General features: G+C 45.0%; 1 protein-coding gene and 1 long non-coding RNA gene across 14 annotated transcripts in view; one reads left to right on the top strand and one right to left on the bottom strand.

The window, feature by feature from the left end:
• The window catches only part of STK10 (serine/threonine kinase 10), a 117,114-nt gene extending 93,451 nt beyond the window's left edge, over window positions 1–23,663 (top strand). The window contains exons 13-20 of one of the 5 annotated variants that reach the window (XM_078066867.1): window positions 1,361–1,453; window positions 4,112–4,241; window positions 5,976–6,100; window positions 7,102–7,290; window positions 7,754–7,879; window positions 10,268–10,381; window positions 18,790–18,895; window positions 21,184–21,390. In XM_078066867.1, the coding sequence (XP_077922993.1) occupies window positions 1,361–1,453; window positions 4,112–4,241; window positions 5,976–6,100; window positions 7,102–7,290; window positions 7,754–7,879; window positions 10,268–10,381; window positions 18,790–18,873 (861 nt within the window). In that variant the 3' untranslated portion in view covers window positions 18,874–18,895; window positions 21,184–21,390. The other 4 variants (XM_036120303.2, XM_078066868.1, XM_078066870.1 and 1 more) reach the window with 4 other exon arrangements.
• LOC118553332 (uncharacterized) overlaps window positions 2,978–26,170 on the bottom strand; it is a 63,365-nt gene continuing 40,172 nt past the window's right edge. For 5 of the 9 annotated variants that reach the window (XR_013445625.1, XR_013445623.1, XR_013445620.1 and 2 more), the window contains 4 exons: window positions 18,659–18,710; window positions 10,243–10,447; window positions 9,172–9,243; window positions 2,978–6,013 (listed from right to left, as the gene is read on the bottom strand). This is a non-coding gene — a long non-coding RNA (uncharacterized LOC118553332). Of the gene's footprint in view, window positions 6,719–8,681; window positions 8,753–9,171; window positions 9,244–9,387; window positions 9,449–10,242; window positions 10,448–18,658; window positions 18,711–26,170 lie in introns of all 9 variants that reach the window. The other 4 variants (XR_013445626.1, XR_013445621.1, XR_013445619.1 and 1 more) reach the window with 4 other exon arrangements.

Genomic DNA, 26,170 nt, shown 5'->3' with positions numbered 1-26,170 from the left:
GCCTTCTCTCTGGGATTCTTCCCATATACTCTTTGACCCGCACAAGCCCAGAACATGAGGTTTCTTACAGAGTTTTAGTTAGCGTTCCCACTGCACCACTGTGCAGGTCTGGGACTGGTGCAAAGCCAGGAGCACAAAAGGAAAAAAAATTAGGAAACTGTTCTAACCTCTTCTATAAGTTTGGGCTCCTCTCATGGTCACCTGTTTTTGTTTACTTTTCAGAGCCCTCGGGTAGTTCTTTTTTGTATTTTACCAGGGTTTTTCATTGTAGTCAGTAGGAGAGAGAGGCTGCTTTGGCTTACACTCACCATGCCGGAAGAACTCCCCTGGAATGTTCTTTTGATCATGGACAGTATTTTTCCACCAGCTGCTCCTAAGAGCCCTCTGCCAGTGAGTTTGGGGTGTCAGACACCTGGAAAGGTGTGGGTTCCTCAGAACTGTCTCAGGAATTCTGGGTGCCTTAGAGAGAAATGTCATGAATCTCTTCTCCCTCTTCTGTTATAAAAGACAGAAGCCTATTTCCAGCCGGCTTGAGCACGCTTGCTGGCCTCTGAGCAGGAGGGCAGAGGTGTCACCAGGAGTCCTTCCTCTTCAGGTTTTGGCGTTGCCTCCTGGCACTGAGTTCTGTCTCAGGCAGGCCCCTCCAGGGTGGCCCCCCGTGGCCTCCATCCTCCCCGTTTAGCAACCCCAGAGGAGAGAGAGCAGCTTTCCTCGATAGTTCCGGCATACATCCTAAAGCTCTCACTGGCCCAGCGAGGGTCATATGCTCATCTCTGAACCAGTCCCTGAAGCCGGGGCATGGAATATGGCGACTGACAGCCTGCGTCATGTGCCCGGCCTCGAGCCAGATGGAGGGGGCGGGTGCTGTCAGCCCCACCTGAACCTCAGGAGCTGAGGAGACGGTGCCTGAAGTGTGTCTTCTGAACCAGGGAGCTAGCACCCCTGAGGGGTTAAAAAATAGCTTCGATTATTATAATGGTTTAACAGATTGATAGTTTATCTGTGGGATTACTATTTCTTGGGGGCGGGTGATTAGGAAGAAAATGTCTGAAGGTTGAGAAAGGCTGTCCTAAGGGAAATGGAGGTGCCACCATCAGAAGGGGGCTGGCTAGCAAGCAGCAAAAGCAGCACCTCTTCGCTCCGGGCGAGTCCAAAACCGGAGCCAGCAGCAGACAGGAGTAGGCCAGGGGGGACCACTTGTCTGAGGGGCGTGGTGGAGAGAGGGGTTGGGGGCCAGTGTCTAGAAAGCTGAACCCTGTCTTTGGTCTCCCTGACCCAGGAGTTCAGGGGTGAAGACTTCTTTTCTAGGAAATGTGAGGAGGGAGCCTGACCCTGCCACTCTCCGCTGTTTCTGGTGCAGGTGAAGAACGAGGTGGAGAAGCTCCCCAGGCAGCAGCGGAAGGAGAGCATGAAGCAGAAGATGGAGGAGCACGCACAGAAAAAGCAGCTTCTCGTGAGTCCTTGCCCCTTAGTCGGGGAGCAGAGGGGCTGGAGAGTCCCAGGTTTGAGACCCTGAATGATCAAGTTCCCCCTGTCTATGCCCATGCCTTGCCCCTTGCATACCCATCTCTCACTCTGAGTGCTGAAATCCAGCCTCTCCTTGTTAGCACCTTCCCCAGGCAGCCTTCCTTGACTGCTCTCACTCTAGCTAGAAGTGAGCTCCCCGGCTTCTGGACACCCAGCCCTTTACATCTACTTCTTCCAAAGCGTTTAGTACCTCCTGCCTTGTCTTAGGGCTGTTCGTATGTCATATCTCCTTGAATAACCCAGTACATCCACCTGCCCATTTGGCATCTTTTGGAATCTCAGATGTCAAACCCACGATCTCCCAGGCCTGGCCCTGTTCTCGGATTCTGAGGGGGCACTGTCCTCCATCCTGCGTCAGGCCAGAAGCCTTGTCATTGTCATTCCTGACACCTCCTTTCCCTCCAACCCTTTGTCACCTCCTAAAGCATGGGTTGTGGTTTTTTTGGTTTTTTTTTTTGGTTTTGTTTTTTTAAGCTCCAAACTGTCTATGGATCTCTTCACTTTGTCTGCATCTCTGTGACTGTCTAGCTATGGTCATCTTTTGCCTGGACTGCTGCAGTAGCCTCCCAGCTAGTCTCCCTGCTTCCTCTCCTACAGTTTTCTCTCCCACCAGCCAGTGTGATCAACAGGAATCCCAAATCTGATCATGTCACTCTCCCCCTACAGCCTTGTGTCTTGAAAGCCTTCAGTGGCTCCCACTCTGTCCGTAAGATAAGACCAGCCGCCTCATGTGCTTACAAGGCCCGGTGGGTCTGGTTCCAGAGAGCCTCTCCCACCTCATCTCAGCCCCCTCTGCCCCAGCCTCACCAGCCTTCTTTGTAGCCCTTGTCAGACCACGTACTCATTTTCCTTCCACTATGGAGTCTGTACATTTTGCTTCCTCTGCCCCCAAATGTACCCTTAAAAATGCTTTGTATATTTTCCGGTTTAGCATTCATGGCTTACCAGGGTAGGTGCTGTTCGTTTTTCCCTTTGCAGAGGAAGAAACTAAGGCTCAGGGAGGTGACTCTCTACAGAGTTAGCAGTATGGGGCACGGCCCCAAACTGTCTGTCTCCAGACTTCATGTTCTCTCCAGGACACCATCATACTGTCCTACAACCTGTCCCTTGATGCTATCATCAGAAGAAGAATTCCGGGCTGGGGAGGTTGGGGAAGACGGCCCCCAGCCCCACAAAGGGAGAGCAGATTGGCTCTTTAAGGAAGCCATTTTGGCAGTGGCATCAAGAGCCTCAAAAATGTGCACATTCTTGGCCTGGATTTTCTGTTTCTAGAGACTAGTCCTGAGGATAAATCATCACAGAGGTTTACAAACAGCTACCAGAGTGTGAGGAGCAGCACCACCTAAAATAGAGATAACCTGGAAATGACCTATTAGGTATTGGGTGAATAAGCTAGGGTACACCTGGGCCATGAAATATTTTCAGCCATTAAAACTCATTTGATAGAAGATTACATTATGACATGGAAAGGTATTTTTAATTTTTAAAAATAACAGTAAAATAGACCCAACAAAAGTTAGCATCTTAACCATTTTTAAGCATACAGTTCAATGGTATTAAGTACATCCACACCATCGTGCCAACCATCCCCATCACCCATCTCTAGAACCCTTCATCTGGCAAAACTGAAACTACTACTGAATAAATAGTAACACCCCATGATACCCCTCCCCCAGTCTCTGGCAATCACCATTCTACTTTGTCTCCATGAATCTGACCTCCTATACATGGGATCATACAGTATTTGTCCTTTTGTGTCTGCTTTCCTTCAGTTAACATGCCCTCGAGATTCACCCATGTTGTAGCACATGTAAGAATTTCCTTCCTTTTCAGGGCCGGGTAATGTTCCACAGTGTATCTATACTACATTTTGTTTATGCACTCCTCTGTCTGTGGATAGTTGAGTTGTTTCCCCCGTAGCTATTGTGAATAATACTGTTACGAATATGGGTGTACAAATCTCTAAGTCCTTTTACATAAACATGTTTATATAGATACCCCCAAACCAGTTGCTACTCCTGGGTGATAGGATTTGTGGGGATTTTTGTTTTTGCTTATGTGTTCCCTAAAGTATTTAAATTTTAATTTTTTAACTCTTTATTATTGCAAATTAAAAATACAGGCAGAAATAGGTACAAACAGAACCCCCTTATTACCTGATCTCAGGAATTATGAACTCATGTTCCCTTACTCCCCCACCCTTCTGTGTTAATTCAAATCAAATCCCATATATCCTGTCATTTCACCTGTAAATGTCTCAGTATGTATCTCTCAAAAAATCCACAATACTACAAACGTACCTAAACCTTTAAATATTTAACAATAATTACTTATTGACATATTTGCAGTTGAATCATTAGTTACATTTCCAATTGTCTCATTAAATTTTTTTCTTTTTTACAATTTGATTGAATCAGGGTCCACATAAAGTGCACTTGCCACAATTGGTTGACGTGTCTCTAAGTCTCACATTTCCCCATATATGTTCTCTCTGCTGCTCGTGATGACTTTTCTTCTGTAGTAACGGTAGAGGGTGAGACGCCGAGGCCAGCGCTAAAGGTCTGTTCTCCTCTCTCCCACACAGGACCGGGACTTCCTGGCCAAGCAGAAGGAGGACCTGGAGCTGGCGATGAAGAAGATCACTGCTGACAACAGGCGGGAGATCTGTGACAAGGAGCGCGAGTGTCTCACTAGGAAGCAGGAACTCCTTCGAGGTGGGTGCCAGAGAGTGGGCTCTGCTAGGAACTGCTAGGTTCTTCTCCATCTTAACACCAAACAGCATCCTTCAGAGTGAAACATGGGGACAACCCCCACTGAAGTCAGGACTGAGGCACAGATACCAGTTGTCACCAGCATCACTCCTGATAAGGGACGGAGGGATTTAGGGTGGGTAGAAATTGTAAGTAAGTACACCGGGTGAACAGGCTGCCGGGAGTGGGGACAGTATTGAGCTCCTTATAAGAGCTATCGTATATCGAGTGACTGCTTTGCCAGGCCGTGTGCCAGTCTTCATGGCTCAGTCTCCTTGAATCTTCACCTTAATGCAACGAGGCATTTTTGTAGACGAGTAAACGGATGCTTGCAGAGCGACTGTGCTTTGGCAGGGGTTGCTTGGCTAATGGGTGGTAGAGTGGGCCTTGACCGCGGGTCTCCTCTTGAAGCTGAGCTCCTAACCACCCTAGTGTGGTGGGGCTCTGACAGGTTTGCACGCCGGCGGGTCCCTCACAGCACGGGACCTTCCGGAGACCCCAGTGTGGGCCACTCCCAGAGGGAGGGCAGAGGAACTCCTGGGGAGGGAGGGCTTCTGTATCTGGATGGGGTCACTCAGCAAGGGGGTCCTAGGGTAGAGCTCTGAAGGGCAGCAGTCCTTAGGGTCTTTCTATAGCCCTGGCTTTATCTCATCTCTGCCTAGCAGATGTTTGGTGCAGTTTTGTGGGGGTGTGCAAAGCAAGTGGGGCTCTAAATGGCCAAAGATCTGTTGTTTGAGCTACATGTAAAACAGTTGGATGGGTGAAGGTTTGAGTGTGGCGCCTGTGGGCTTTTGAGCCAACGGTGCAGCCTGTCGTGAAGAGGTAAAAGACATAGGGCCAGGGTACCAGCACCGTCTCCGGCTTCCTGACACAACGAAGAAGCTAAGCCAGCGCTGTGATGGCCCACACAGCTGAGCAGTGTAGACCCCTCAGTACTTGGGTGCGGGCCAGCAAAATGGGGTCCTGCATGTTCTGACGTTCTGAGGAGCCATAGATGTTTCAGGAAAGCCTGCATTTTCTTTTTTTGTCCCATGATGTCAAGAAGAACCACCCTACTTGTGGGGCAGTGGTTCTGATTTTGATCAGGAAGCCAAATCACCATTCTGATGTACTGTGGGCGGCTACCGGTTTTCACAGATCGGAATGCAGTGCAGTAAACTGACCATTGTTAGTGGGTTGAGCATAGCCCGCTCTGTGTCTTGCAGGGCATGAGGTCTTCATCTGACACCAGCTCCCTGTGGCTGAGCAGAGGATCAGATAATAGACTTCCAGTGATAAAATGCCAGATACTTCTGTCTCAATCATGTATATATAAGGGACATGCAGTGGCCAAGGAGGTGTCCCCCATTTTCCAAAGGAGGAAATAGTGACAAGAGGGCTGTCCTGTCCTCTTCATGAGCCCTTCCCACCTGCCCATTAAGAAACACTGAACATAAACATGTCTCCCAAGAACGTTTCTCCCTCTGTGGTGTGGTTGTACCCATTTGGCAGAGGCAGGAGTGGAGGCCTGGAGAGGGTTTACCACCTGTCCCAAACCCCAGTGAATGAGCTGGGCTTCAGCCTAGGTCTCTGGTTTCTCTGGCTTCGGATTCCAGTCACTTCCTGGTGTACCGCTCTCCTGGGAGCTGTCATCTGATGCAGGGCAGGGCCCAGTGGGGCTCTGGCCATTAGCATCTCATTAGGCCTCATCCTCCACAGACCGGGAGGCAGCCCTGTGGGAAATGGAGGAGCATCACCTGCAGGAGAGGCACCAACTGGTGAAGCAGCAGCTCAAAGACCAGTACTTTCTCCAGCGGCATGAGCTGGTGCGCAAGCACGAGAAGGTGAGGAGAAGGGCTGCCACGAAAAGAGCTGGGTAGGGCGGTGAGGCCACGCCGTGACGGGGCGCCCCTTGAATACAAGCTGTGCTCCCAAGAGGAACCAGGTGTTGGTCATGGTGAGGCCCGGGGAGGTTCTTGGGATGTCCTGCCTCAGATGGGGAGGCCAGGAATAGGGGAGACCATGCAGGGCAGCAGACGGGAGCTCCCTCATGCACTCCCTAGGGTGTGTCTTTCACTTTTTTCCCTTTTCCCTCATCTTTCCATTTTCCCCTTATCTCTCTCTTTCACATGCATTCCCTCAGAATGCTTTTAAGTCTCAACTTAAACACCACCTCTGCCAGGAAGCCTTCCTTAACCCCCTCAGACCAGGCAAGGGCCCCTGTTCTGTGTGGCCAGAGCACCCTCTACTTCTGTGTGATTGTCTGTCTTGGCTTGATCCCCTCAGTGGGCACAGAGACAGACAAGCCAAGGGGTGCATGTACAGTCAGTGGGTAATTATATTCCTAATCTAAACGCAATGGTGGCAGTCAGCATAGGGCTATGGTGGCTCTAATAAGGGTGCCCACCCCGGCTAGGAAGTCAGGGGAGGCTCCTTGGAGGAGATGATGGCCATGCCAAGTTCTGAAATACAAATAGGTGTTAGGTGAAGGAAAAACTCAAATTTAATAAGACTTTTGACACCTGCCATCAAGAATGATGAACCGTCCCTGTTAGTGTACATTTTGCTCTGAGGTATTAGCTCTAATGGCCTGCCACCACAGATGATACGAGAAGGAAGGCATTTAGAAGGTAAAAATCCAAAACATTAACAAAAAGTAACATTTTCTGTTCTCACTTTAAAAGTGAACAGTAGAAGTAAAATGGTAGCAGCCTTGCTCTGCTGAGCATTCGGGGCCACGCGGGTCCTGGGCTCCTGAGTTGAGTGTGGCAGCCCTGGGCCTCTCCTGACACCCCCGGGGCGCAGAGCACGCGTGGCCTCAGGCCCGGCTGGCCATCCCCCCCAGGAGCGGGAGCAGATGCAGCGCTACAATCAGCGCATGATGGAGCAGCTGAAGGTGCGGCAGCAGCAGGAGAAAGCACGGCTGCCCAAGATTCAGAGGAGCGAGGGCAAGACGCGCATGGCCATGTACAAGAAGAGCCTCCACATCAACGGCGCGGGCAGTGCCTCTGAGCAGCGCGAGAAGATCAAGCAGGTGGGGGCCCTGTGGGTGTGCTGCAGGTTTGGTGGGGCCTGAACCTTATATGGTTGGGGGAATAGAAAATACAAGCTGCAGCACCGGGTGTGCCAGTCACACCCTCATCAGCCCCCCCGCTCTGCTGGACAGACGAGGAAGCTTGCTCACGTTCCCTTTCGGATGTTGGTTCTCAGTCCTGCAGCTTCCTCTGCTGGTAAACCCCTTCCTCTCGTCTACCAAGACGCCCCCTGCATGTCACCCCTGTGTCTTGGGGATGTGGAGTCGGTGGCCGTTGGCCCATGTCCCAACAACACAGTGTTGTGTCCCCACCAGCCTGGGTCTCAGCTCAGGAGGAGGGCATAGCCTGAATGCTGTAGGGCACAACTCGGGTTGTGCACAAAGCAGCCCCTCTGACGGGTGGAGGTGGGTACCCCGGCCAGGCCTGTGGCCCTCTGAGGCGCTCACCCTCTCTCTGTTGCAGTTCTCCCAGCAAGAGGAGAAGAGGCAGAAGTCGGAGCGGCTGCAGCAGCAGCAAAAGCACGAGAACCAGATGCGGGACATGATGGCACAGTGTGAGAGCAACATGAGCGAGCTGCAGCAGCTGCAGGTACAGCCCTCCCTGCCCCCCTTCTTCGACTCCCTCAGTTTCCCTCAAGGCAGTCCACTCTCAGGGACCAAAGACTCTCATCAAAGGAGCCTGGGCTAAAACCATTTCCATCCTGCTGTGTAATGTTGGCCAAATCCCATCCCCTCCCAGGCTGTGAATGGGTATGGGGTGGGGGTGGGAATTCCTACTTTGTAAATGAGATAACTGACTGAAAGTGCCTTGCCTGGGGCCTGGCAGTGGCATGCTGCTGGATTTCTTGGTCATCACTGTGTCTTGGGAACACGGTGTCCCAATTACCCTCATACCAAAACTAGACATTATAAGTAAGGAAAACAACAAACCACTATCTCTCGTAAATACAGATGCACAAATCCTCATAAAAAGAATCCAAGTGGGCTTTATCCCAGGCTGGTTCAACATTCAAAAATCAGTGTAATCCAGAACATCAACAAACTAAACAAGAACCACATGATCACATCAACAGATGCAAAAAAGCATTTGACAAAACCCAACACTCAATCATGGTAACACTTTTAGTAAACTAGGAACAGAGGGGAACTTCCTCAACTTGACAAAGAACACCCACAAAAACCTACAGCTAATATCATCCTTAATGGCAAGAGGCTCAAAGCTTTCCCACTGAGATCAGGGAAGGGTATCCTGATCTTGGTGTCCCTTTTCCCCAGGGAGATCCTGACCGCTTCAAGATTCCTGACTCCTGAGCTTGCCCCATGCCTGAGGGGCGCCACCCCATGAGCTGGTACTTGGAGCCCCCTTGTGGTGGAGCAAGGCATTGCCATACCTGAGGGATGGGCCATCTCAAACCTCTGATTTCAGGAAATTGGTCAGGCTATTGGATCCATTTGGCAATTTCTGGAGAGGCAGAGAGGTGTGGAGAAAACATGACAGGCGCTGAAGCCTGTCAGGTAGGGACTCTGCCATTTATCGCTGTGTGAATTTTAGCCAACCCCCTCACCTTCTGCATCTGTTTTCCCATCCCTGCCTCATGGAGTTACTGGGAGCATTAATAAAGTCCCAGGGGCCCAGCACCTGGCAGGTCAAAGGTACTCCATGCTGCTAGGAGTATTGTTTCTAACTAAACCGATTTCTAAACTCTCAGAAGCCCAAAATGAAAATCCCCCAATGGGTTTCACTCTTCCAACCCAATAGGTTGAGGCATCTGGATGAAGGGACTTGCCCCTTGCTTTATATCCTCTGTGAGGAATCAACAGGGACTTGTCCCTTTTGCCTATGAGAAATTCTAAGTAACTTTTGTGAGATGGATAACTTACCTCAGAGAGAGAACGGTAATGTTGGGAGTGTCTCAGTCAGGTCCATGTCCTCATCCTTACTACAAATTTCTCCTGAAGAAATGACATACAATACAGAAAATTACATATATAGTGAATCTTAACTCTGGCTGCCATAACGAAATACCAGTCTAGGTGACCTAAACAACAGTTTATTTTCTCACAGTTTTGGAGCCTGGAAGTCTAAGATCAGCTTACCAGTGCGGTTGGGTTCTGGTGAAGCCTCTATTCCTGGCTTGCAGATGTCTGCCTTCTTGCTCTGTCCTCACATGGCAGAGAGAAAGAGAAAGCAACCCCTCTAGTGTCTCTTCTAAGTACACTAATCCCATCATGAGGGCCCCACCCCTAGGACCTCAACTAAACTTAATTTTTTCTAAAGGTCCCACCTCCAAATACCATCATATTGGGGATTAGGGCTTCAACATATGAATTTTGGGGAGACACAATTCAGTCCAAAGCATGAATACAATGCTATTTAAAATAGTGAAAATTAAGAGCAACCTAAGTGACCAGACATAGGGGAATGTTTAAGTAAATTTGATGAATCCACACTGTGGGATATTCTGTAGGCATTAAAAATGATTATGAAAAATGTTAATTCTTTGTAGAAATGTTACATTATAATGTTAAGGGTTGGGGGAAGCAGGTTTCAGAAATGTATATACAGGGTGAGCTAAACAACATCTAGAACATCTAAACTTTTGCAGTGGTTTGCCTCTAGTGGTGGGATTAGGGGACTTATTTTTATTTATTGTTAATGTTTTATAGTTTTGTTAAAGTGACATATACGTTCATGTTGAAAAATTCAAACAATGCAAAACACAAAGAAGAAAGCTGCAAATTACTGCAGATCCCATCACATAATAAGAACTATTAACATGAATATTCTGAAATATTCCTCCAGGCATATCTTGGTATCTATGTACTTATAGAGTTTCATATAAATTATAATCAAGGAGAAGAAATAAGAAATGAATGTAATGCTGGTGCCGTCACGACTACAGCATGAGGTACGTTTCAGCCCTCTCCACCTCTGCCTTCTGAGTTTCTTACCTGTTCTGCCTGGAATTTGTTCCAGAATGAAAAGTGTCACCTCCTGGTAGAACATGAAACCCAGAAGCTGAAGGCTCTAGATGAGAGCCATAACCAGAACCTGAAGGAATGGCGGGACAAGCTTCGGCCACGCAAAAAGGTAACCATGTCTGGGCTTGTGGGCTTGGTGGTAGACTCTTCTCCATGCTGAGCCACAGGTGTCTGCCTACGATGTGAATACAGATATAAATAAGATATGGATTTATACATTTACTTTAAGAAACTGGCTCATACGATTATGGATAGCTGCTAAGTCTGAAATCTGCAGGGCAGGATACAGGTTGGAGACCCAGGGAAGAGTTGATGTTGCAGTTTTGAGTCCTAGGGTAGTCTGGAGGCAGAATTCCTTTTTCCTTAGGGGAACCTCAGTCTTAAGGCCTTCAACTAGTTGGACGAGGCTCACCCTCGTCTAGGGTAATCTAGACGATTAGGGAGGGTAATCTACTTTACTCAGAGTCTACTGAGTTAAATATTAATCACATCTAAAAGTTCCTTCCCAATGACATCTCTATGGGTATTTGACCAAACAACTGGGCACCATGTCTTGCGAGGTTGACACATAAAATTAACCATCACAGGTCCTCAGTGCAGTCAATTGTAAAGTGGATGTGAATACTGTATAGTGTGATGCAAAAAGTCATTAGCCAGCCCATAGAACAGACCAAGGACATACTCCTTCCCTTCCACTCCTAAACTCTCTGAGGAGAGAGCTTACCCCCTAATTGCCCTTGATCAGGTATCCTGAAGCCCTGAGGTTTGTTCTGCCATCATACATCAGCTCTGCTTGTTCTAACTGTGTTCTGGACAAGAGGCAGCTGCCCACCTCAGCTGTCTAATGGCCTTGGAAGTCCTTGAAGTGAGACTTCCGTACCTGTGCTAATGGAGCTTTTTGTCTGGAAGCTGGCCACGGTCCCAGACCTTCCTCTTAGCAGGCTCATGTTTATCATTTTCTCTATCACTGCCTGTTGGGACTTTTGATACTTGACACTCAAATCAATAATGCTCCTGCTGACACAGGTTGACTCTGGTATCAGGAAATAAATGTTCACCTGGTTCTCTTACATGGGTGTTCTATATCCTTGGCACATCCTGCGAGAGAGTTTGAAAATGAATGATCACGTTTCCTCTAGCAACTGCCTCATTATTTCCAGGGCACCTGGATTTAGAGGAGGTACCACAGTGTATGTCTGGGGAGCTGCACTGGATTTTGCCTGTGGGGCTGCTATTATGCAGAATTCTTTTTTTTTTTTTTTTTTTAAGATTTTATTTATTTATTTGAGAGACAGAGGGAGACTACAAGCAGGGGGGAGGGGCAGAGGGAGAAGCAAACTCCCCGCTGAACAAGGAGCCCGATGCAGGACTCGATCCCAGGACTCTGGGATCATGACCTGAGCCAAAGGTAGACACTTAACCAACTGAGCCACCCAGGCGTCCTTTTTTGCAGAACTCTACGTAGAACCGTCTGTCATTAGCTATCTGGGTTACTGTTGGAACACTGAACCAGAAGTGATATTACTCTTGCATTATAATCTACAGTCTTGAGCTATACAGGGGCAGGGGAGATGACTGTACACTATAGAATAGTTTTAGAAAAATTCAGACTTATTTCAAGTAAGTACAGAATATCTGGTAGCGGCAATAAAGTGTTGCTTGGGTGTCAGTTAACACAGAATATGGCCTCAGACTAGGGCTATAAAATGTAGATAACATTTCTTCCCTTAAAGCAAGTGTTAGTAAACTATTGTCCATGGGCCAAATCTGGCCTACCATCTATATTTGTAAATAAAGTTTTATTGGAACACAGCCAAGCTCATTTGTTTACATATTGTCTCTGGCTGATTTTGCACTACCATGGCAGTTGACTAGTTGTGACAGAGACCTCACAGAAATATTTATAATCTGGCCCTTTACAGAAAAAAGATTACAGACTCATACAGATGACTATATGTGGTAGGTATGAGAGAGTAGTGCTTCAGAGCACAGGCTTTGGAGTAAGACAGGCATGCAATAAAGTCCTGACTCCCCTATTACTAGCTGTGAAACCCTGGGCAAGTTGCTAAACCTCTCTGCTCTGAAAGTGGTAGCTATGATAATTAAATTGTTATTCCTATAGCAGAGGTCACAAGCTGAAATTGGCTTACAAGTGTTAGGTTTGGCCAACATATAGAAATCTCAACATTTTTTTGAAAGTTGCCAACCTTGGGGCGCCTGGGTGGCTCAGTCGGTTGACCAAGCCTTCAGCTTGGGTCATGATCCCAGGGTCCTGGGATTGAGCCCCGCATCGGGCTCCTTGCTCAGTGGAAGCCTGCTTCTCCCTCTACCTGCCGTTCCCCCTGCTTGTGCACTCTCTCTCAGATAAATAAATAAATAAAATCTAAAAGAAAAAAAAAAGTTGCCAACCTTTAAATTAAGTACAGGCATACCTGTTTTATTGTACTTCACAGACAATTGTGTTCCCCCCCCAAACTAATGGTTTGTGGCAACCCCATGGTGAGTATATATATATATATAGAGAGAGAGAGAGTGTCATTTTTCCAATAGCATTTGCTTACTTCATGTCTCTGTGTCAGATTTTGGTAATTCTTGCAATATTTTAAACTTTTCATTATTATTTGTTATGGTGATCAGTGATCAGTGATCTTTGATGTTACTATCATAACTGTTTTGGGGTGCCATGAAACTTGACCACAAAAGATGGTGAACTTCAAAACAAGTCTCAATAAATTTAAGAAGACTGAAATCATATCATGCATCTTTTCCAACCACAACAGTATGAGACTGGAAATAATGGACACAAATGAAAATGAAAACACAATGATTCAAAATCTTTGGGACAGTTTATAGTGATACTGGCTTATCTCAAGAAACAAAAAAATCTCACATAAATAATCTAACCTTATGCCTAAAGGAGCTAGAAAAGAACAAAGCCTAAGGTTAATAGAAGATAGATAGGAAATAAAGATTAGAGCTTCAAATGAAATTGAGACTAACAAACCAATAGAAAAAAAAAAATCAATGAATACCAAGAGCCACTTCTCTGAAGAGTTAAACAGAATGGATAAACCTTTAGCCAGTCTATCAAGAAAAAAAGAGAAAGGACTCAAATAAATAAAATCAGAAATGAAAGAGAACATCCAGCACAACAGAAATATAAAGGATTATAAAGAAGAGTACAAAACATTATATGCCAACAAATTGGACAACCTAGAAGAAATGGATAAATTCCTAGAAACAATCTTCTAAAACTGAATCAGGAAGAAATAGAAAATCTGAACAGACCAATTATTAGGAATGAAATGAAACTGGTAATCAAAAAACTACCACCAACAACAAAAAAGCCTAGGGCCAGATGGATTCACAGTGAATTCTACCAAACATTTAAAGAAGAGATTATTTTCCTCAACCTATTCCAAAAAATAGAAGAGCAAAGAAAGCTTCCAAGTACACTCTAGGAGGCCAGAATTAATCCTGATACTAAAACCAAAGACACTAAAAAAGAGAAAACCACAGGCCATATCCCTGATGAACAAAGTGCCAAAATTCTGAACAAAGTATTCGCAAACCACATTCAACAAGGATCATTTACCATCATCAAGTAGGATTTTTTTCTGGGGATGCAAGATCAGTCAATATGATACATACCAACAAAATGAAGGATAAAAGTCATATCATCTCAGTAGATGCAGAAAAAGCTTTAACAAAATCCAGCATCTGTTGGTGATAAACACTCTCACTACAGTGGGTTTAGAGGGAACATACAACATAATAAAGGTCATATATGAAAAACCCACAGTAAACATAACTCAATGGTAAAATACTGAGAACTTTTCCTCTAAGATCAGGAATAAGACAAGGAGAGTGTGCCCACTCTCACAACTTTTATTCAGCATAGTAGTGAGACTCCTATAGCCACAGCAATGGGCTAAAAAAAAGATTAAATACTTCCTTACCAATTTGGATGCCTTTTAACTGTCACTATTTGCAGATGACATAATACTATACATAGAAAACCCTAAAGATGCCACCAAAAAAAAAGAAAACTATTAGAAGTACTAAATTCAGTAAAGCTGCAGGACATAAAATTAATACACAGAAATTGGTGGTATTTCTATATACTAATAACACAGTAGCAATAAAGATAAATTAAGAAAGCAATCCCATTTGGGCGCCTGGGTGGCTCAGATGGTTGGGCGTCTGCCTTCGGCTTGGGTCGTGATCCCAGGGTCCTGGGATCGAGTCCCACATCGGGCTCCCGGCTCAGCAGGGAGCCTGCTTCTCCCTCTGACCCTCTCCCCTCTCATGCTGTTTCTCTCTGGCTCGCTCTCTAAAAAATAAATAAATAAAATCTTAAAAAAAAAAAGAAAGCAATCCCATTTATAACTGCACCAAAAAGAATAAAATACCTAGGAATCAACCAAACTATAAGACATTGATGAAAGAAATTGAAGATGGGGTGCCTGGGTGGCTCAGTCGTTAAGCGTCTGCCTTCGGCTCAGGTCATGATCCTGGGGTCCTGGGATCGAGCCCTGCATCGGGCTCCCTGTTCTGCGGGAAGCTTGCTTCTCCCTCTCCCGCTCCCCCTGCTTGTGTTCCTGCTCTCACTGTGTCTCTCTCTGTCAAATAAATAAAATCTTTAAAAAAAAAAAAGAAAAATTGAAGATGACAAAAACAAATGGAAAGATATTCCATGCTCATGGGCTGAAAGAATTAACACTGATAAAATGTCCATATGCTCAAAGGATTCAATGCAGTCCTATCAAAATACCAACAGTATTTTTCACAGAACTAGAATAATACTAAAATTTGTATGGAACCACAAAAGGTCCCAAATAGTGAAGGAAATCTTGAAAAATAACAAAGCTGGAGGTATCAGGATCTCAGATTTCAACATACACTATAAAGCTGGAATAACCAAAACAGTATGGTACTGACACAAAAATAGACACAAATCAGTGGAACATAATAGAGCCCAGAAATAATCCCACACTTATATGGTCAATTAATCTATGACAAAGGAGGCAAGAATATACAATGGGGAAAAAAAACTGGACAGCCATACAAAAGAATGAAAATGAACCACTTTCTTATACTACACATAAAAATAAACTCAAAATGGATTAAAGACCTAAATGTGAGACCTGAAATCAAAAATCCTAGAAGACAGCATAGGCAGTAATTTTTCTAACATAGGCTGTAGTAGTATTTTTTTCTAGGTATGTCTCTTAAGGCAAGGGAAACAAAAGCAAAAATAAACTATTGGGACTACCCCAAACTAAAAACCTTTTTGCATAGCAAAGGAAACCACCAACAAAATGAAAAAGCAACCTACTGAATGGGAAAAGATATTTGCAAATGATATGTCTGATAAGGGGTTAATATCCAAAATACATAAAGAACTTAAACAACTAACCACCAAAAACCCCCAACAGTAAATGGGTAGAGGACATGAATAGACATTTTTCCAAAGACAGACATTTGACCAACATACATGAAAAGATGTTCAACATCACTAATCATCAGGGAAATGCAAATCAAAACCACAAGCAGGTATCACCTTGCACCTGTCAGAATGGCTCATATTAAAAAGACAAGAAATAACAAGTATTGACATGGATGCCGAGAAAAAGGAACTTCTGTGCACTGTTGGTGGAAATGTAAGTTGGTGCAGCCACTGTGGGAAACAGTATGGAGGTTCCTCAAAAAATTAGAAATAGCATATGCTCCAGTAATTCCACTATTGGGTATTTAGAAAACAAAACAAAAACATTAATTTGAAAAGATACATGCACCCCTATATTTATTGCAGCATTATTTACAATAGTCAAGATAGGGAAGTAACCCAAGTGTCCATCAATCGATGAATGCGTAAAGAAGACGTGATACACACACACACACTGGAATATTACTTAGCCATGAAAAATGAGATTTTTGCCATTTCAGACAACGTGAGGGTATTATGCTAAGTGAAATAAGTCAGACACAGAAAGAAAAATATGGTATGTTTCACTTATATGTGGAATCTAAACAGAACAGAGTAGACAAAAAGCAGAAACAAACCCATTAAGTGTAGAGAACTGATGGTTGCCAGAGAGGAGAGGGGTGAGGGGATGGACAAAAATGGGTGAAGGGGAGTGGGAGATACAAGCTTCCAGTTGTAGAATGAGTAAGTCACAGGGATAAAAGTTGCAGCATTGGGAACATAGTCAAGAGTATTATAATAGCATTATGTGGTGACAGATGGTAGTTACACTTGCGGTGAGCATAGCATAATATATAGACTTGTCAAATCACTGTGTTGTACACTTGAAACTAATGTAACATTGTGTGTCAACTATACTTCAATAAAATAAATCATAAAATACACTTTAGGAAAAAACAATAAGATGGCCAATTGGTGTGTATCTACTGACTGCTCCATTGACTGGCCATTCCCCTGGCTCTCTCCCTTTCTGCTCAGGCATCATTCCATGAGACACAATAATATCGAAATTATGCCAGTTAATAACCCTACAGTGGCCTCGCAGTGCTCAAGTGAAAAGAAGAGTTGCACGGCTCTCACTTTAAATCAAAAGCTAGAAATGATTAGGCTTAGTGAGGAAGGCAATGTTGAAAATTGAGATAGGCCAAAATCTGGCCTCTTGCACCAAACAGTTATAGTCAAGTTGTGAACGCAAAGGAAAAGTTTTGAAGGAAATTACAAGTGCTACTCTAGTGAATACATGAATGATAAGAAAGCCAAACAGCCTTATTGCTGAAATGGAGAAAATTTTTGTAGATCAAACCAGCCACAAATTCCCTTAAGCCAAGACCTAATCCAGCGCAAGGCCCTACCTGTCTGTCTTCAGTTCTGTGAAGACTGAGAGGTGAGGAAGCTGCAGAAGAAGAGTTTGAAGTTAGCAGAGTTGGTTCATGAGGCTTAATGGAAGGAGCCGTCTCCAGAACAGAAAAGTGCAAGGTGAAGTAGCTAGTGCTGATGTAGAAGCTGCAGCAAGGTATCCAGAAGATGTAGCTGAGATAATTCATGACACTGGCTACATTAAATAACAGATTTTCAATATAACAGCCTTCTGTTAGAAGAACAGTTTATAGCTGGAGAGGAGAAGTCAGTGCCTGCCTTCAGAGCTTCAAAGGACAGGCTGACTCTCGTTACGGGCTAGTGCAACTGGTGACTTTAAGTTGAAGCCAATGCTCATTTACCATTCCAAAAATCCTAGGGCCCTTAAGAATTATGCTAAATCTACTCTGCCTTTGTTCTCTAAATGGATCAGCAAAGCCTTGATGACAGCATATCCATTCACAGTATGGTTTACTATTTTAAGCCTACTGTTGAGACCTACTGCTCATTGGCAGTGCACCTGGTCACCCAAGAGCTCTGATGGAGATGTACAACAAAATTGATGGTTTTTTGTTTTTGAGAGAGAGAGAGAGCATGAGCATGTGTGAGCAGGGGTGGGGGGTGCAAAGGGAGAGAGAGAGAGAGAGAGAATCTTAAGCAGGCTCCACGCCCAGCACAGAGCTCAACGTGGGGCTCGATCTCACGACCCTGAGATCATAACCTGAGCTGAAACCAAGAGTCCGGACACTTAACTGACTAAGCCATCCAGGCACCCCTAATGATGTTGTTGTTGTTGTTTTAAAAGATCAGTGTTTTCATGCTTGCTAACACAATATCCATTCTGCAGCCCATGGGTCAAGAGTAATTTTGACTTTCAAGTGTCATTATTTAAGAAATACATTTCGTGAGGCTATAGCTGCCATAGACAGTAATTCTTCTGATGGATTTAGGCAAAGTAAGTCAAAAACCTTCTAGAAAGGATTCACCATTCTAGATGCCATTAAGTACATTCATGATTCATGAGAAAAGGTCAAGATATCAACATGAACAGGAGTTTGGAAAGAAGATGATTCCAACCGTCATGGATGACTTTGAGGCGTTCAGGACTTCAGTGGAGAAAATAACTGCAGATGTGGTGGAAACAGCAAGACAACAAGAACTAGAAGTGGAGCCTGAAGGTGTGGCTGAAATACTGCAATCTCAGGACAAAACTTAAATGGATGAGGAGGTGCTTCCTATGGATGAACAAAGAAAGTGGTTTCTTGAGATGGAATCTACTCCCGGTGAAGATTATTGAAATGACAAAGAATTTGGAAATATCGCAAGGTTAGTTGATAAGACAGAGGCAGGGTTTGAGAGGACTGACTCTAATTTTGAAAGAAGTTCTGTGGGTAAAATGCTGGCAGATGGCATCACATGCTACAGAGAATGTTTGTGAAAGGAAGAGTCAGTTGATGTGGCAAACTTCACTATTGTCTTATTTTAAGAAACTGCCTTGTATGTGAACTTCAATAATAAAAATTAAGAAATAACTACACTTACCATGGCGAACATAGCATAATGTACAGCATTGTCGAATCACTATGTTGTACACCTGAAAGTAATATAAACATTGTATGTCAATGTATGTATGTCATGTATGTCAACTTCAATAATAAAAAAAATTGCCACAGCCACCCCAACCTTCAGCAACCACCTTGTTCAGTCAGCAGCCATCAAGCCTGAGGCAAGACCCTTCACCAGCAAAAACATTATGAATTGCTAAAAACTCGGATGATGGTAAGCATTTTTTAGCAATAAAGTACATTTTAATTATGGTATGTACATTTTTTTTTAGACCATGCTGTTGCACATTTAAGACTATACTATGCTATAAACATAACTTGTTTTGGTAAACATGATTTTTATATGCACTAGGAAATAAATTCATTCGACTTACTTTATTGTGATATTTGCTTTATTGAGGTAGTCTGGAACCAAACCCACAATATCTGCAAGGAATGTCTGTGTAAGGAAATTTTACGTAAAAATCCTCAGTTTCAGTTTCTTTTGAAAACCCAGGAGCTCTAGCAACACTGGGTTTGTCATACCACATGACAGACATCAGCTGGGGCTAAGAAGAAACCACCTTCTTCAGACATAGCATGTGCTCTTCACCTCACCACAATCCCCACCACTCCTCACTGCCTCACACCTAGCTGTCTTCACTTATTCAGTTCATTTGGCTGCCTCCCACAGGCACTGGATCTTGTAACTTCTGTTACAAAAGCTTAAACAGTACTACTTTTATCTTGCTTATATATAATGTTTGCTTATCACAAATACTTTAATATTAATACATCCAGCAAAGGAGACTTGAGCCAAGAATCTGTGTGAATTACCAGAAATTTCATATCAGTCAAGTCCAAGATGAGGCATGACTTCAAATACCTTGCCTGCCTTCACATGGACATCCTATAACAGATTGGAAAGATTGGTATTGTGATCCAGTGTCCCTTCCCCATCTCTTCTTGAAGTATAGAGAACTCACTAGAATTTAGTACTACTAAAGGAATAAGAGCATAAGGGAGGATCTGGTAATTATTTGTTGAGACTATTTCAGGGCATCTGAAGAACAGTCTTAAAAAGAGACACATAATAGGGGGCACCTGGGTGCCTCAGTTGGTTAAGTGTCCGACTCTTGATTTCAGTTCTGGTCATAGGGTCCTGGGCTCAAGCTCCACATCAGGCTCCCTGCTCAATGGGGAATCTGCTTGTCTCCCTCTTCTTCTGCCCCTCCCCCTGCTCATTCTCTGTCTCTTTCTCTCAAATAAACAAATAAATCTTTAAAAAAAAAAAAAAGACACATAATAGAAGGCTGGTCAAATCCTGTGAACATAGTTACTTCTTAGTGAAAATAAAGAAATTGGGCTGATGGTCAGATGCTTAATAATGAAGCCACATTTCCTGAGCGTCCCGGGTGTGTGCCCAGCTTTGCAGATGGTGGACCACAGTGTTTCAGAGCTTTAACTCTGAAGTTAGAGGTAGGTTCCCATCTTGGCTATGTCCCTAGCTAGCTGAGTAACCAGGGGCAAGTGATCTAAGCCCTCTGAGCTTCAGTTTCTCCACCTATAAGATGGAAATAATAGTATCTGTCTCATAGGGTGAAGACTGAATAAGATGTAATGCACTTAGCATAACACCTGACATGTAGGAAGTACTCCGTAATTATGACGCATTAGTTTTTAGTTTAATCCTCACAACAGCCCTGCTAGATAGGTAGTGATATTGCCATTTTACACAGGAAGAAAGGTGACATGTGAAGGCCACACAGCTGGTAATAAGAAAGCTGAATTCAGTATGACTTTAAAGCTCATGTTCTTTCCAGTACACTTTGCTTCCCTTTTTAATTGAATGCCTATTATTGGAGACCCCTCAAGACATTTTTCTGGTAGGATCCACTTTATCTAGATAAACTTGCATGTGCCCCAGGGAAGCTCCTGCAGTAATGGTCAACTAGACACTCTGCTTGTGTTTTTATTACACACAGAACCCCTGTCCTACCACACCTACCACAAATTTTCAGAATCAGAATCTCGGGGTGGTGTGAAGGCACATTATTTTAAAAACAATGCCCTGGATGACCTCTGTGGGGCAGTGCTCTCATTAGGAACACTATGTACTTGGACATTTCTGCCCCCACCAACTCCCACCCCCCACTTCCCTGCCTCCTCCTGTTAAATCTGTCCATTTTCTACCTTGGGTCTTTCTCCATTCATTTGGCTGTTTTCCTGCCAGGGGACTGGCATCTGCCCCCCTCTCCCCACAGTGAGTTGGCATTCACCAAACTATAGCCCTTGGCCCACAGCAAACTCCTGTATGCTTGTGGCAGAAGGAAGCAAGAGGTGGTACCTATCTTCTGGGTGACCGGCTCTGGGAAAGGAAAGAGGGAAGACTAAGTTACTATGCACTGAAGGCCCGGAGGGTGGGCGAGTTTCCAGAGAAGGCCACTTTGGTGGGGGTCCTATAATAGGGAGACCTGTCCTATGTGATCTGACTGAGCTCTGTCTGCCCTCTCTCTGTCCTAGGCTCTGGAAGAAGATCTGAACCAGAAGAAGCGAGAACAGGAGATGTTCTTCAAAATGAATGAGGAGACAGAATGCCTGAACCCTACCACCCCAAATAAGGCCACCAAGTTCTTCCCCTACAGCTCTGTGGATACTTCTTAACAGCCAGCTGGGGCTGTGGCTGGCAGGGTGGGGGGCTTCCAAGGCCCACCCATCCTCTGTGAACAAGTAACTCAGGACCCCCCTTCCCTCTTGCTTCCATGACAACTTGAATCCAGCCCGTTGCCTTGTGCTACCCCAGCTGTGCCCAACAGACCCATCCTAGTGTTCCTTAATTCTCGCTCACTTATAGAGGGCGAGGTTTTATTATGTGTGGCCTGATCCTAATGTATGTCCTGTTTGAGCCCCACATCTCTTCAAGTTGTCAGTGATCTGGGCTGCTAGTGGGGTCAGGGTCCAGGAGGAATGGTGTTCTGCAGCCTTGAGGCCCTCTTGTTTGCCAGAACACCGGTTTTGCTGTCTATGGGCACAAAGTGCTGCCGCTGGTTACGATGAGTTTGTCCATATTGTGATTCTTGCCAGCTTTTCAGCCATTCCTTCTAGTATCAGACAAAAACCATGACTCTTAGCAGCCCTTTTGGTTCCTAGTGAAGCCCACCCTGCAGCCAGCTGCTCAGGGGGTGCCCTCATCCTTCCAGTAACCCCCGATTTGCTTTTCTCTTGAGACAAGGCCATATCTACAACAGTGGGATGGAGGAGAGCCTGAACTGTTCATTCTGCTGGTCTTGGGTGTTTCGTGCCATCTTGTGCCCCCCGCCTTACCTGCACACATCTGCATACACATACATAGGGCTTGGCCCCCTGGCATTACCCAGGCTTGCCTCTGCCCTAGGCCTCTTGTGCCAGGTGGGTTGAAACACATTCACTGCGTGAGCCTGTGCCACTGACCGTGTGCAGGGAAGCCACTGGTGTGAAGTGTGCTGGGTGCTGGCATAAATGGTACCGGCTGAGCTGCCAGTCTGTGATTCCCTTTGGCCCCCACAGGCTCCTGTGTTCAGGGGTCAATTCCGCACCACACAAGACTGTGCCTAGGCTTCTGCTGTCTCACACCTGCCCATCCTGTCTGCAGGTGATATGGGAAGGCTGCTTCCCTCTGCCTCTCCTAGCAGGAGTCCGGCCTTACACTGGAGACACCGGCTGGCGGTCACTGGGATTTCTGTTGAGGATGAAATGTAATGCTTCCTGCCCCCAGCAACACAGCGGATGCAAAGCTTCTGTGTCTCAGATGGAATCCTGGGCCTTGGGGTTACTCAGCTGGCCTCCGACAGATTCTGATTCCCACAGGCTGCAGGATGTAGATAACCTAGTAAAAGTCATGCTCAAACAGGCATTCAGTTTATCTACAAAGAAAACTTTGTTCACTTTGATTTCTGACTTGAAACAAATATAAATGAATGGCTTCTATAGGAAGATACCTGCTCTAAAACAAAACTGAAGGTGATTTTGAGGAATCATATGGATGATATATTAAGTCTGGGTACCATTTTGCTGGTGATGGAGTGGCTAAGATCCAGGGAGGACTTTTGCCTTCACTCCTAAATGTTTAAGGTTTGATGCTTGGTCCTAAAGCAATTCTCTTGAAGTTTGTGTGGCGCTGGTTAGAACTGGATCTTGGGGAGGGTGGGCAGCCACTCAACAAGAAGGGACTCGGGGTTCCCAAGGCTTATGTATACAGTGAAGATGCTCTGGGGGCTGTGGGAAGGCAGGGGTCCTCTTAAGTTAGCGAACATTCAGCTTGTCTGCTTCAGTATTTGACCCAGATGGGACAGTTTTCTCGTCTCACACATGAGAGACAAGGGAAACCATCGTCCCCTTCTATTCCTTTTGGTGCACAGGTGCTGGGAAAATGTGAACTACCAGCAGTGTAATTACAGAACATTGACGGAGTTCCACCAGACAAGGCCAGCCCTGGCAAATGGTCAGGCACGGCTGATATTGGCTTTGTTTACAATATTGCCTTTTGCAGCCTGGGGTGTGAGAGTATTTAAGGTGAAATGCCATGGTTCAGATGAAAGTCTTTGATCATTCCCCTATTTGGCTTGTCATTTACATGATTTCTTGAATCTTATTCAAGGAGTTGCTCCTTCCCTGTTCTTTGCTGCCCAAAGCCTGATAGCTCCCCCGTCCTTTCTGGATGGGGGCAGGTTGGGTCCTCCAGCCTCATGATGGAGCCAGCGTGCATACCCATCAGTGAGAAGGCCCACACAGTATTCCTCATGCCCTGTGCTAATGTTTCCTCTGTAAGGGACAGATGGAACTGTTTCTCGTTTTCAGTCCATTTTTGGCAGAGTAAATATAACTAACTTATATTTTCCCTTTATAAAGGATAGAAGTTATTTTTATGTCATTTCAAAACTTTATACAAAACTTTTGTAAAATTTTCTCTGCAAAGTTTAACTGCAAGAATGTAAATATGCTTCTAATAAAATAACAGGGTGAGAGACTGTTTGCATTTGTGGTTGTTCTCTTAGATCGGGGTGGAAACAGCAGGGCAGACTTACCCACATCTGCCAGGTGAGAAACGGTTTACTATCTCTGTGAGTCACACAGCCAGTCAGACTTTGGGGTGGGTTTCTGTTTTGTAAGAAGTTATGTGTGTGTGTGTTTGTGTGTGTGTGCGTGCGCTCTACAGACATTTAACAACATTAACATTCTCATTAACATCAAACATTTGACCCCCAGGAGTTTTCACATGTTAGCTTATTAAATCCTTTTAACAACCTGTGAGGAAAACCTTGTCATTCCTATTTTATAGACGAGGAAATGGACACAGCAAGGGGAAGGTTGGGCCAAACTTCACAATACTGGTAAATGATGCCTATGAAATTCAAACAGACCTAGAGGTGCTGTTTCCACCACACCTCCTCTCCTACTCTCAGTTGCCCATTCCACACTAAGAGTCACTGTATTTAAATGCATTTTTCTGCCATGCCTCTGAAGCCCCATTCAGGGGTGCCTAACCTGGGGTCCACAGACCTCCCCTATCACCAACAAGGGATCAGAGAGTAGAATTTATGGTGTCTTTGTACCTGGATGGGAAAAGATTTGGTTTTTAGTTTGACTAACCTCTAACTGAAATTCAGTACTTCCTGTCTGTATGGATGTAGGCAACCAACTCTAGCAGTATAAGCAGGCCTTGGGACCGTGTCAGCAGTAGAAATCAGGGATTTCATCTCACAAGACCGCTGTGCAGACATCTCAAAATTTTTGTTCATCACTTTGAAATAACAGTAGTTATTAGACCAATCACTAGATCCTGTTATATAAGATTGAGATGTGTGTATCGCATTATATATACATACATACCACACCTATAAGCAATATATGTTTTCTAACATTTTGATACCTATATTTCATTATGACTGTTTCACTTATAATCTATGTGCTTTATATTGTAGATCTGAAAATACTATTCTTAGAAGGGTTTTACATTCTTTATCGAATGCCTTAAAATTAAGGACCCCCTACTCTGTCTGCAGCCCTGAGCTGTCACTGTCCTAAAAACCTACTGACCAGCAGGTGGCGGTCCACTGTCAGGGTATCCCATAGGTCTGTGAACTCAGTGTGTTGGAAGATGGGGGTGCAAGCAGACCAGTAGCTGGCATGCGTCCCATTAAGGGACAGAAAAATGACTGGAATTCCCAGGAAAAAGGATTCATGAGACAGGTGAAGAAATGCATCAAGGGATACATGGAACTTGAGAAATGGGATCATTCCACTTGAACTGATACCTCTTATGTACTATGTGCTAGAGATGCTGAAATGAGTAAGACATTGACATTGCCTTCAAAATACTTGTCCTGCCGAGGAAACAGACCCGGAGAAGCAGAGTGTCTGTTCAGGCTGATGCAGCCTCAGAGAACCAGGAAAGAGCTCCCAGAGGTGGTGACACTGAGTCTAGGAGGACAAACTACTATGTGCCAAAACACATTCAGGGACTGGGGTATGAGGTTTATGAGCCATGAGGCTGGAGAGAACAGGGCCAGACCGGCATGCCTGGGCTCAGACTGACCCTTTCCAACCCAAGGGCAGTAAGAAGTCTGGAAAAGAGTTTACTCAGGGGTAGGACAGTTGAAATCATGACAGTAGCAACTCAACAGACCAGCTGGGGAGAGATAATGTTGACGCTGAAGTGAATAATGGCCTACAAGGGTTGGAGGCTTTAAGAAGGAATGGACAGACTGCAGGCTCCATAAGGGCAGGGAATAGGACTCTAGCTGATCCCTAAACACCCAGGCCCCAACATGTTGCAACACTGAGATACTATCTGGGCTCCTTGTGCCAGCAAGGGTCTGAAAAGGGAGCAGCGGCGGTCTGGGAGCTGAAGACTGGATATATATTAACCCACTGTGGTATCAGAGATGTTGACTAGGTCTGATTAACCACTGTGTTGACAGTTAAAACTGAAAGAACTTCCACTTCCAGTGATGGCAGACGAGGTAATTCAGACAGTCCTCTAAAATTGAGGACAATTAGAAAAGCTGGGCAAAAATATTAAACATGTCTACTTGAAGGCACAAGAGATCTATAAGATAGTGAAGACTTAAAAAGTCAGGATTGAAGCAAGTACAGAAGGCCAAAGAGATGATTCTGTTATTTTACCCGGAGAGCATTTGCTGATCCTAGAGAGGGTACAAATGTGGAGCTGGCCAAAATGCCAGGATCTCTGCAAGGGGAGCTTGTACATGTAGTCAGTGCACTGATCATGTCTGGTGCCCCAGTTTTGGGGGCTGCTTCCCACAGGATGCCTCTTGATTGCCTGAATCTGGGGGCTGGGGGAGGTGTTGTGTTCCAGCATCCCTCAGGACTGTAACAATCAGTTCTTGGCAGACTACTACCCCCAAAACACTACTGCACAGACAGTAGACTGAAACACACCCCTAGTCTTTCTGTGAAAGAGGTGTATATGTTTGTCCTGGAGCTTTTGCCTGAGGCACAGGCTTCCAGG

Source organism: Halichoerus grypus, chromosome 2, assembly GCF_964656455.1.
Source record: "Halichoerus grypus chromosome 2, mHalGry1.hap1.1, whole genome shotgun sequence".
In the NCBI taxonomy this organism is placed as follows: Eukaryota; Metazoa; Chordata; class Mammalia; order Carnivora; family Phocidae; genus Halichoerus; species Halichoerus grypus.
Note: the sequence above shows the minus strand (reverse complement) of the source record. Positions and strands in the feature narration are given on the sequence as shown.